This window comes from Nyctibius grandis, chromosome 6 (assembly GCF_013368605.1).
Source record: "Nyctibius grandis isolate bNycGra1 chromosome 6, bNycGra1.pri, whole genome shotgun sequence".
NCBI classification, from domain to species: Eukaryota; Metazoa; Chordata; class Aves; order Nyctibiiformes; family Nyctibiidae; genus Nyctibius; species Nyctibius grandis.
Window position 1 is genome coordinate 18,989,739 of NC_090663.1, and position 13,016 is coordinate 19,002,754.

Here is a 13,016-nt window from a genome sequence, read left to right on the forward strand (position 1 = left end):
TTTCTTTTTATTTAATGATTTATTCAGATTCAGTGTCTAAGAATTACATTTTCACATTGTTCTTTTCTGATCACAGATGTAACTGTTACTTTGAAACCATTTTCTTCCTACTACTTCAGTTTTGTGGTCTTATTTTATACTTTTATACATAAATTTACTACAGAGCAAGAAAATGTCTATTTTTAAATGAGCTTATTTTTGAAAATCAGTAGATCCAGAAACACTATCACTTTCTTGTTTTTATGTAGGTAAGGTTTTCTTTGTAAGCAATGTTCAAAACAGAAGTCGTCTACTAGTCATTAGCTTCTTTATAGCTCTATCTGTTTTATATTGCAAACTTTCCTTGTACTGATTTGGAAATATGACTTACAAGATCACAATTCAGATACCTTTTATTGTTGCTGGATTAAGCATTTTTTTCTATTTCTTATTAAACTGCATCTTCACTCATCTCACTTATCCCAGTACTGTAGTCCTTCCTTTTCAGGATCTCTTTCTTTCACTCTAAACTCTTTCAGTTTTCTAAATGTGTGATTTAAATTTCTTCTGCTTAAAGAAATTAGTGCTTAAAGAAATTCTGGTGCTTGACTAACAAAAAAGAACCGGACATTAAAACTGGAGAATTGTTAATATCTAGATCTCAAAAAGCTGACTGCTTGCTTATGGTCCTAAATGTGGGAGCAAACCTGTGGGTACGTTTGCTCTCGTCAGTAGTCACATTGAACTTTAAGAGAGCAACAACTAAGTGAACTAAACCATGGAGCCATGTAAAAATGGATCTTGAGTGTGTAAGTGTGTGTATCTATATGGGACTTTATGGAAAAACCTTTAAATTGAAAAGACCTTTAGATGGAACAATGTTTATGAAAAATGAGCCCTGAGATTAATTAACAGGCTTAATTGTTTGAATTCAGCCCTAAGACTAACAAGAAATTCTGATGCTTTATGAAATTCTAAAACTTAATTTCGCAAAACTGCTGTCCAATATCTTTTTTCACCTCGTGGAATGTCTTGGTAGCACTCTATTAGACGTATATAACGTAACCACTGTAAGGATAACATAATTATCAGATAATGCCATGCAGTCTGGTGTCCAGGGATGCCTTGAACTATTGTATTGAAAAGCACCATACATTGCAATCTGCGACTTGTGATGAGGTTGATGAGACAAAACAGGTTTTTTCAGTATGTTGCTTTGCTTGAATGGCAGGTGGCATGCGCGGTGCATTGCTTAAAAACAACCAAAAACCTGTTTTGCGCTTGAATTCTTGACTGGTATGACTGTATGCTACAGGGCTGTCGCTTATACACATTAAAAAAATCTGCATTGTATGTTTAAAAAAAGATCATGAAGATGGAATATATTTGTCTTGGCTAGTGGTTCTTCTGTTGCCTATGGCTATAATATGGTGGGCTTTGAACTTGTCACCTCAAACTAAGCAGTTTTGACCCTGGTCATCAGGTTCAGTGAGAAACTTCATAGACAAATGGGTACCTTCCAGATTCCAGTTGCAGTTTTTCCTTTCTACTGTCTTATGTACAACTGATTGTGTTTTATTTTTTTAATTTAACATCCTTTCAGTGTATCTTTACAGCTATAGAAAAAAACCTGTACACAAAGAAACCGCTGTAATGCCGAATACAAGCTGGGATCTTGTGATTTTTCTGACTTTTATTTGATCAGGTTTTCTGTAACAGCTTCCTTTGCTTTTTTTATTTAAATATGTTATATGGATCTTTAGATACATTATCTCATTACTTAACTAAGTGTATGCATTTGATACATGTTCCTTTGAACCTTTTCATGGTCACAAAGTATCTATCTATCTGCTTCATTATACTAAGAAGAACACAGAGTTGGTGGGGAATTGAAGTTACACTGCTGATTTTGTATTTTTGGTTTTCTGGTTGTTTATGCAGGATAGAGTCCTGACTTAGTGATTCATTCACACTACAGATATTCAAAATCTTTCATAAAATAGGTAATATGGTCTGTTGGGGAAACCAGAAAATGTAATTAGTCCATGGTAAATTTACTGCTGGACCATGTCTCCGCTAATGGACCAGCATTGCATAGCCTTTCTGGTCTTTAAAATCAGCTTGTTACAGCACTGGGATGCCTGCTCAAAGTGGTTGCATTGCATTGCTGTAGCACTTGTAACTTAACACAACTTTTTCTTTTTCTTTCTAAAGGCGCCTAAACAGAAATAACCTCCAGTTGCTTTCTGAACTGCTCTTTCTGGGGACGCCGAAGTTATACAGGCTGTAAGTAGTCATGACCCAGTAACTATTATTCTGGAAAATTTGGAATTGGTCAGTTATTCTGTCTTGCATTAGGATTTTTCTTTTGCCTCCAACAGGGCTAAAATGCATCTGAGAACACTGACATTTTGTTTAAGCTGGGTGCTTTCTTTGCTTTGCAAGATTTTTAAATCTAGGTTAGATACTGATAGTTGTATGAGACAAAATACTGTTTCATCCATTCCCACTTCTGTAGTGAAGTTTTGCTGGAAGAATACTTTGTCTTTCCTTTTCTGTTTATTTTTTGGTTTCTGTGTTAAAAGAAACAAAAAAAAAAGCCTGTGGAGTTTCTGACTCAGAGATATAGCAGTGTATATAAGCACTTTGGTTTTGTGATGTTCTGTTTTTGTGGCTGTACCCACTTGACAAGAAAAATCATAGCACTGGCAAATGGTAGGTCTGTGGAGGAGTCTCTCCTGTGTCCCCTCACAAAGAAAACAAAGGTAGTAACTTAAACTCTGGAAAGAAAAAAAACCTACAAAATCTTTTACCTTAAATAAAAACTCTATCAGATTGGGTAATGAGTTTTGTTTTGAATGTTTTACTCTTGGCAATATCTTTAAATTAATATTTTGACCCATTGGCCCTTTTAAGAATCCATTTATTTCTGTTGCAGTAAAATCATGGAATAAAGTTTAGATACTGATTTCTGTATTTGTCTACATGATCAGTTATTGTAACAAAATAAATTTTACGGTACCTCTAAGTTACAGTATGTGGTATGGAAGGGATACAACATGACATGCTTAAGTAGGCTTTGAAAAGGGTGTACAAATTCAGCCCTGATTTAATGAGATACATATTTGACACATTTCTTTAGACTGCAGGTGAGAATTCTGCTGTTGAAACTGCTGATTTTATTCAGCTTCACCCCTTGTGTGCTTGTGAAAAAAAAGTGTGAAAGTGGAGGAAGGTGGGGTTCCTCTGATTTGTTTCCACTGTAGTATACGGAAATATTCTTGAGAACAAATGGTATAATGAAGCTTTTATTTTTAGGAGTTGTTTTCTATTTTAATACTGTGAAATAATAGTTCTTTTTTTCCCCCTTCATAGTAATATGAAATGGTAAACTGAAAATTACTCTTATTAGTGTAAACATTTAACTCTGTGTATTTTTGTTTCTTTCCTTTGCTTTGGATGTATGTTTTGTTTCCAGAACTTCCTTGTGGATGCAATGAGTTGTTAAATTACTAGGCCAGAAAGCTCCTGAAGGCTTTTGTTCTGACAAATAAAAATATTTCATTCTGCTATAATATTATAATGTATTCATTTGTGGTTTTATATATTAACAATTGAGTCTCTTATAATTTCCATCAGCCACGATGAAGATATTACTTCCATCAGGATGGAAAATGAAAGGGATTTATTGATGATTTTATTATTTCACCTATAGTGGAATGGTTATTATCTAAATTCATATAAAATAGAAATGAGCCATAATTTGCAGGCAAAAAATGGATGCATACTTCAGGCAAAACCATACTGGAATATATTTAATTCAGAATTGTGTATTTGATAGATGCTAGTCTTAAATCTATAAAGTCTTTGACATAAAGCACACAACTGCTCGTAGCGTATATGGTGGAAAGTAAGAGATCACTGGCTTCACAGTATTAAGTTTCCTCTGCCTAAGGGTTATTGTTGATCAGACCATGAAAGTGAATGTCTGGTTATACTGTACTCATGTTTAAAAGAAAATATGAGCGATACTGAAAATCTACAGTTACTTAACACTAAATTTGTAGTTAAAAAAATGTCAGGCCAAAACATCAGTTTTCAGATTATTTGTAGCTTGATCACTATGAAGAGTATAGAACGATTTGGTTTTTTATGTATCATTGTATATGCTTATGTATTTACATCCAAATAAATATATTTCTAAGGAGAATTAAAGTTCTCTAAACATGATCAATAAAATGTATAATATGCTTTGGTTTTAGGTTTTTTTGGCATTTAACAGCTAAACAAACAGTGTGTATACTGCGAGTTTTCAACATACTATTTGAGCTCCTGTGAATAATAATTACCATTTGACCCTTGGCTGTAAATGAGATGCCAGGTGAAGAAGCACATATGCTTGTTGTGTAGCTTAAATGCAATATAAAAGAAAGTGGGTACACTATATATGAATTATGATTAGACACAGTTGGTTGTCGCCAGCGGCCGGCTATGCTTTCCCTTTGCTGTCTGCTCCAATTTCTCTTTGGACGGGTTGAGAGAGCACTGCGTGTTCAGGTCAAGATGTTTGCCTAGAAATAGTAGTACAGTTGCAGCTGTGTTTGTTGGAGCAGGAGACTAGTTTAAATAGCATTACCATTTATCCAGTCCATTAACAGAACTCTGTAAAATAATACCAACTCTGCATAAACTACAGGACAGTGTAATAAAATTACAAGCACTTGTTGACAGATGGGAAGTGTAAGTAAAGGAAGGCTATAGGTTGAGAATTTAAAAGAGATAGTCCATTATTTTCTGTGTCTAAAGACACTTGATTTTCAAAGGTAATTAAATGAATTATTTTTCAGGTTACTTTTTTTCAGATCTAGCAGCCTTCCAAGAAATCTCCTGGAACTAGTTAAAATGGATAATTTTAGTCAAAGCAGAAACTGATTTTCCCATTAAGAGTTATCTGCAAAGGTGTTTTGACATAAATATTTCAATAGGAAGTAGTTAATACTATAAATAGTATTAGTAGTGCTGTAGGGTACATTAATCTTACCTTGCAAGGTATCTTTCAAAGCAGAATGTACATGAACCTCTGTTTTGATCCAATACTGTTAAAATAAAGGTGCTGTTGTAAATCCCGTGGGGTAATGTAAGTCCTTGTTGAGCAAGTATTTTTCCTGCGAGAAAAGGATGCATTGTTTTCAGTGACCCGTATGCCCACTCACACTACCTTGTCTAGCATTGGCGACGGTACCTTAGTATGGAGAACTCCTGCAGCCTAGTGAGTGCTTATCCGAGGCAAATAGATTTTGACTGCTTACTTTGGCTGGTTAGATCACAGTTCATTGATTGCCGTTTGCTGCAGGATACCATGTGCTGGACCCAAAGCTATTTGAAAATTCAGTTTTAAAAGATACCTTTATTCCTCAGTGGCATGTAAAGGTTGTTGAATTCCATGCACAAAGCTTGTCCCTTTTGATTTACATTTGTTGTGCTTGAAATGAGGTTAAGTTTCCTTACCAACCAATATTTGCTGTATAAGTCAGGCAATATTGGCTTTGAAAAAACAACCTTTCTAGTGGATGTGGTCTGATATTAGATATGTTTTCCTTCTAACAAATGCACTTGAGAAGATACACGTTGTGAATAAAATGTTTCTCCTCTAAAAGAAAAAAATAAAATCTTAACATAGTTTGATTAATAAACAATTTTGAGATAAAATTCCAGGCAGCTAATAATTAAAGGAAAAAATACTAAACATAAAAAAACCTTCAAAACAGTATCTTAGGCCAGAATAGCAGCAGCAACAACAACAACAAAACACGCTGCATGGGGGGCCCTTGCAAAAATTCCTCCTGAATTAATTTCTGCCAGCTATGATTAAAGTTTGTGGTACTAGATGTGTCAGACATCATAGTTCTCTGCTTCATTTTACTCTTGGCCTCTTTGGCCCCTGCCACAATAAATCCCACAATGGTTAGGCAGGAATTGCAGGTTACAGTTGCCAGGGTTACCGTTGTCCAGTTGGACCGACATCATTACTCATCCAGCTCGCTACCCTGAGCGCTGCTGCCCGCTCCCGGCACGGGGAAGGCTGCAGGCGGCTGATGCAAAGAGGAGGAAAGTTCTCCAGGCAGTTCTCGGGTCTGGTTTCTGAGCTGCTGCAGGAGAACCCGTGATTTGCATCGTTTGTGTTTATACCCTTTTGCTGAGCATTGTTTTGTTTTTATCTTTCCCAAGAGGAAAAAAAAAAATCATCAGATAAGAATTAAAAAAAAAAAAAGGAAAAAAGATGGTGTATGTAAGATGCTGAAACAGTGACTTTTAAAAAATATTTTAAGTGCTGGTCTCCTTATTAAGGTAGCTGCATTTGAGGCTTAATTTATGGTTTTGTCATATCCCTAATCATGGCAAATGAGACTATAATCATAATTTTGTAGAGAAGATATTTATTTTCAATCTGAATCCATTTTAACAGCTCTGGAGAAATTGCACATTAGAAAGATGCTCATTATCCCAAAGCCTCTGAAATCTTACTCCAACTGCAAACAGGTGGCTGTGGATATGAAAAATCCAGTGAGGAGCAGGAATGAGTTTTCCCTTTTGAAAAGGCAATATCGGTGAACCTCTCTCCTTTTGCAAGTAGATCTGCTGTTGGATAAGAGTAATGGGTAGATTTGTACTGTTGTATGTGCTGCAATAACATTACAGTGTGCTCCACCTTGTTGCAGGAGTGTGCTGGATGTTTAGCAATTAAAGGTTCGTTGGAACATGAATTTTGAAGCCACTTTTTTGCTAGATCCTTCCCTAGAAAGTGTGTTACTTTTTTTTCTTTCGGTCATTTGTTTCGGTTTTTATGATTTGTTATGGGGCATTCTAGCAGCCTGCATACAAGGAAACTTGATTGTTTTTTTTGTGTGTGATAGATTTGCATCTTACCCTTTTAGAGGTAAATAGAAACAGATAACTTCTACACTTTGTGTCCATCTTGCCAGTGTTATGACTTCTTGAGTTTTTCTACCACAGGGGTTTAGTTCAAATACAATGTTTAAATTGTTCTATCTAAACAAATAATAGGCTCATGAACAGAAGAGTTGGTAAGAACATACCAACTGTAATGCTGGTTAGTTTTTGATTACCCATGTTATTTTATTAGCATCACTTTTGAACATTGACTACAGTTCTTAGAAAATAAGTATCTTTCAAAATTATTGAAGAGCTACTGCATATAGTATATGTATAAAATGAGTATACAGTTTTGGCTTTGTGGTATTGTAAGCCAGCAACTAAAAATAAATCCCTAATTTAATGCATAAGTGTAATTATTACTCTTTCTTGCAGTGTGGAAGCATCATTATCATAGCTTTGCTATGTCAATGCATTGTTGCTAGTACAAGGTCTTATTACCTCAGTCTAGGATGTTTTCAGAGTGAATTTGGTCCAGTATGCTGCAAGTCCACTGTCAGTTAGTTCTGTGGATTTTTTTTGCTATAATTACAATCCATAGATAAAGATAGGACTATCTAAGAATAGGTATTAAAAATGTTTGAGGTTCATTATCTGTAAGAAGAAACTAATGTAACTAAAACCATGTTGCCTCTGTGTTAGGTTTGTAATACCTCGTCTCTGGCATTCATTTCTTGTATGGAAGATCTAGGAGATAAACTTTTGTAAGATGTTATAAAGGCTGATTTTTGCTTCTCTGTCACCGGCTCATTTTTAATCTAGAGAAAAAAGTGAATTAAGAGCTTGAATACTTTATGCAACTTGGCTTGCATGTGCATCTCTTCTGTTGTCTTACCATCACTTTCTTCTGCCTTCAGTTCTCATTCTTCGCTATAATGTTTCAAAATTGAAAACTGTGATACTTTACAACATAATAAGCAAAACAAAAATACCACTGCAGCGTTGCTTCAGACATAAGCCCTACTTATGTAGGGTTAGAAATGGCAAGATGACTTTTTAGATATTTTGAAAGTGCTGCAAAAACTTGTACAATTCATCGGGTGATGTATTATTTGAGCACAGAAACAAGAATTATATATATGCATTTGGTGTACAACTTGCAGTAGTTACATCCTAGCAACGGCAAACATTCAGCCTTAGATTTAGCTGAGTGTAAGTGTTGGTGGAACCAGAATGAACTTTTGAAATGTAGTCAGAAAAAAAAAAAAGTAAAATTTATTGTCACTGTGTGCAATTATTGGACTTCAAACTTCACTACATTACTCTTTCTGCACTTTGTTTTAGAATCTCTTACTGTGTAGGCTTTTCCTGAGCTATGCTTGCTTTTGTATTTTCACAGCACCTGCCATGATGCTGTGCAGGAAAAACATCGTGTACCAAATACACAGAAGACAGATTAAATGTTGTTACTTAAAGTATGGGATTTTTAGTATTGGAAACTTTTTTGTTGTGAAATGGATCTCTCAAGATGGATGTTTGTACCTTTAATTTTGAGATAATTGGGAAGTGTCTCTAAATTGCAGTTAAATTTGCCTTTTTTCTTTAATTATAAAACCATAATTTCATGTCTCTTTACAAGCAGTATTTCCTTTGCTATGGGATAAAATGGTGAATTGGATGGACTTCTGGGGCTATAAGCTAACTGCTACTGGGCAGATCACAATCTTTACGTGATCTGCATTACTGAGTGATATAGTTGACTAATTTCAGCAAAAGGCATCTGTAGGGATACTTATAACTACTGATTTTTCATTAGAACAAACACTCCAAAACTGTTTATAGTTTCTATTAACCCTAATTTGAAAATCATGTTAAACACCAAGCAAATAAAAATATGGCTTAAGGAAATTCTTCTGGACCAACATAAATACCTGCGGCATTCAAAATCTTTCATGCTATTAGGTGTTCATATTTAAATGTCTAATGCAAAAACGTGAATCATATTAATAATTACTTAAATTACTCAAGCCATAGCACTTTTAAAATAATGTGGTTGTATTCAAAGTAACTGAGAGATCTACTTTAGCTGCTATAGCTTTGTTATGTTGACCTGTTTGGCTGCAAGCATGAATAATTAACCTCTGTATTTTTGTTGACCTGACAGCAGTCAACCCCTAGAACTGAGGTAATTGCTTTTTAATAAATAATAAAATGAAAGTAACTGGTTTTGCATCACCTGTAACCATATTCATGTCCAATATGAATCAGTCCCTGGGTTGTTCCTGGAGGGTTAACCTTGAAAGCTTTGGTAAATTGTGATATAGGAAACCTTTTAGGCAGGAGTTAAGTAGGAAACTGAATCTCAGTGAAGGAAGTAATGAAAAGTAAAAAGGCATGTCGGAGGAAATGCCATTATTATGTGGTGCAGAAACATGGTGGGAAATGTTATAAAGAGGACATCTGTAAGTCTCAGCTTGCACAGAGCGGACATTTAAGTGCAGCCGTGTTATCTTGATTAAAAAAAGAATAGAAAAGAGGAATAAATCAGGCCAAGGGAAAATGTGACAGTATAGAGGCTTGTCCCTATGATGGTACGTTTCTTCTGCAAGTGGAAGATTAAAGCCTAAAGTAACTGAATAGCTGAGAAAAGTCCAAAGAAAGGTTGATTGCTTCCCCTCCAACAGTTCCAATTGATTGAAAAAAGCCTAATTTAAAGTTCTGTTTGTTCTGTGTCTTAAACCATCAGAATTTTCTTTTAGAACTGAAGGAATGCTCGGGAAGAGAAAGAATCCAAGGATAAAAAGTCATTGCAGGCCAACAATTGTTCCTAATCCTCACAAAATGCTGGAGAAATTAAATTTATTCTTTATTGCTCAAAGTGTTACCTAGGTCACTGGGCGATGGGAAAATTGAACTGGAAGTCGAGTAGGCACAATCTTTGTTTTGTGTCTAGATGCTTAACCTTAGACACGACAAGGCATTTTAGTGTGTTGTGGGAACTTGGTTCAGAGTATTAACACCAGGACGTTTATTACCCTGGATTTATAATAGGCTATGCTGTCAGTAGATGAAAATGTTGTGTTTACATTTCAGTGTTAAATGATCATTTAATTAACACCTAAGGAAAAAAAAAACCCTTGTGAAATTCTTAGCAGCTTTTATTGTTGGTTTCCTTGGAGGTTTTAATATCCAAGTTATGCTGCAGTTGCTTCTATAAGTACAGCTAGAAAAGACATTTATGAATGTAGTCAAGAAGGACAGACAGTTTAACCCCTGTTGACCCTTTATCCTGAATGTTGATTTATATAGCATTTTAAATGCATTGAATTTGTTTTAAAGCTTCTCTAAAGTTACTCACAGCATTCAAACAACACATGTATTTTTCCTTTTAAAAAGATTCCCAAAGTGTACATTCTTATAAAGAGTATAGCTTTTTCTAGAAAGTTACTAATATATATAGAATGTATGAACGAATATTTTACAGTAGTAAAAAAAAAATAAAGATTGTTGTTTTGCTAGATTTGTCTGTATGTTCTTGATAAGAATATACGAGCTTTTATAAGAAGAAAAGGTTTGAAACAGTCAACATATTGTGCACTGGTTGTAGTAGCCACTGTCTGAATTCTTCAAAAGGAGTAGGAAATTGGCAAGGGAAACAACATTACTACAAAAATGCATATCCACTTTAGCCAGCACAGATCTACTTTCATATGTTCCATTGTATCAAAGAAAGTCAAGGCTATCTAAAAGCTTTAATTTGCTCTTGGTCCTTAATAATGCTTTTTGTTGTAATGTTGATCTACAAATGCTTTTTGCAATAATGTTGCCCTACAAAGCATGTTTGAATAGTTTTTTGCATCCTAGAGCTAAAGCTGAGATGAAATGCTCTTTGTTAAAGAGCAGCTGCTCTTCAACTGATATGTTTTTATAAACATGCTGTAGTAAAAACTGAAATTACAACTAGGTTTAGAGACTTAAGTCTCTGCTTAGGGGATAAAACCCCTAATTAATAGATTAATAGATTAATAATAAAAAACTCAGCAGAGCGTAACTTAATTATTGATGACCCACAAATTTTTTGGTATACTTTCTGTTTTTACTGATGATCATATCCTTTACACATGTCAATAACTGAGCTGGAAAACTTAGGAATCTGCTGATACAGTAAATGTTCCTTTTCTGCACACAAAATGACATAAACCATCCAACACTTGATGAAATATTACAGCTGCAATGTGAGTTCTACCTGCCAGTGGGATCTCAATGTTTTTCAGACTTCTCTGAATATATTTATTAAGTTGAAATTTAATATTCAGATAGAGACTCGTCAGAGGTACTTGCATTTGCTTTTGTCTGAAATATTTGACCATTTATAATTAAACCAGTTTATCACCATTTGAGTATGTTTTTTAGTGTTTTTAATTGAAAAAAAATTTCTGCAATATCTATTTCTTGAATTGACATGTCAGATGGAGTGCTTAGGATAGATAAGAGAGGCTTACCCTGTACCACACTTAGATTACTCTCTTCACTTTGCAGTCCTGGTAGAGGTTTTAGGATTGCTGAATGGGTGCGTGGTTAAGATGAGTAGTGCTTGCAGGAAGACATAGGCTAAACTTTCCACACACAGATGGATAGACTTCAGCTGAAACTACGTTCAGCTGTGTGGGATTGAGTCCTGGTAGGCAGGTCCCATAGATTAACTAAGTACCAATTAAAGGGCCTCTCATTATGGAAGGGGAAAGTGCCAATGTACAAAGTGCAGTATTTGGTCTTGGAGGAGAGCTGAAGCAAGGGCTGCAGCGATGAACAACCCAAACTGTTGTCCTGATCCTTGTAGCTGTTGTAAGGATACTGGGGCTGGGGCTGGCGGTTTTATTTGGGAAAGGCTGCTTATGAATGCTGAGCGGAGTTTATTCTCTCCCTCACACACTTGAGTGGCCTGTTCTGCTAATGGCTGTTCAGACCCACCTCATAGGGAATAAAGCTGGGACTTGCTGACCTCTTTTCATCTTTACAGCCAAGCCCAGGTGCAGGCTCTCCCTAGCTCAAGGGTGTTTAAAGGACCATGCTCTGAAGGCTTCTTTCCATGGTCCTTAATTTTACCGGGAAGAAAAAAGAGGCTGAGATGAGGGGTAAATCTTTTGGTTAAGTATTCCTTGAGGATTTGCAGGGTAATACATACAAGAGACAAAATCTTTCCTCATTCCTTTCATTTCCCCTTCTGTCCAGACAGTTCAATGACTTTTTTTTTTACTGTTAATGTGTAATCCATACAGTTGTAAGGAAGTGCTGCTTGTACTTTATAAGGTAGCATGTATGAGGAGAGGTCTGATGGCAGCTCTTCAGTGCTTTTAGTAGTTTAATACAAGGGAGACAGATGGAACATAAACCCTTTTTTCCCGTTCTGTGGATTTTTGTAGGAGTGGTAGATAGCTGGAAGGGATTTAGATAGTTGATTGACCTCAAAACTGAAAAGGTTGCATCTCAAGTTTGATAAGGCCCACAGGGAAGGGTTGCAAAGATAGGATAACAGCTAATGTAATGAAGGGGTAGTTGTGGTAGCTGCTTTTCAGAGTATAAAGATATGAAAGGCTAAATGGAGAGAAAAGTAAATGTGTGTCTTGAAGTGACAGAAAAATAATCTGAAAAACCTTAGCAGAACTGAAGAAAGGTATTCATGTGAACTGAAAAAATGACACACTCAAATACATACTCACATGTGTTGCAGGAAAGCAGTGATCATTTGTGAGATTGGAGAAAATTTGTCTGATCCTTATTACTTAGACATTAGTGTTAAATCCAGTCTGTGATTAATTGGTTCTGTCATATTCTGTTTTTTTATGAATTGTGCATTCTTTGTGAAAGACAAGAGACTGACTTCCCTCCTTGATTTTAGTCACGTGTCTGTAAATTCAATAAAGCAAATACTTCTGTGTAACTCTCCTATGCTATAACTTGTTATAGCAACAGTATTCCCCTTATCATTTATGCTGCTACAGCGCAAGAACAAAATAAAAATACCACTCAAAAAAAAATCTAATTTTTTAGGTCAGAGTGATTTTTAAAAATAAAAAAACAGAGCTCTTACGCAGCAGAGAGCCTACGAAATCTATGTAGGAGTGCTTTGCTTCTTGATCCCC

At 35.4% G+C, this 13,016-nt stretch overlaps 1 protein-coding gene across 1 annotated transcript in view; it reads left to right on the forward strand.

Annotated features, from left to right (window-relative positions):
* SLIT2 (slit guidance ligand 2) overlaps window positions 1-13,016 on the forward strand; it is a 285,421-nt gene that overhangs the window by 24,030 nt on the left and 248,375 nt on the right. Inside the window, 1 exon segment of the mRNA XM_068404267.1 lies at window positions 2,194-2,265. Coding sequence (XP_068260368.1) covers window positions 2,194-2,265 — 72 coding nt within the window.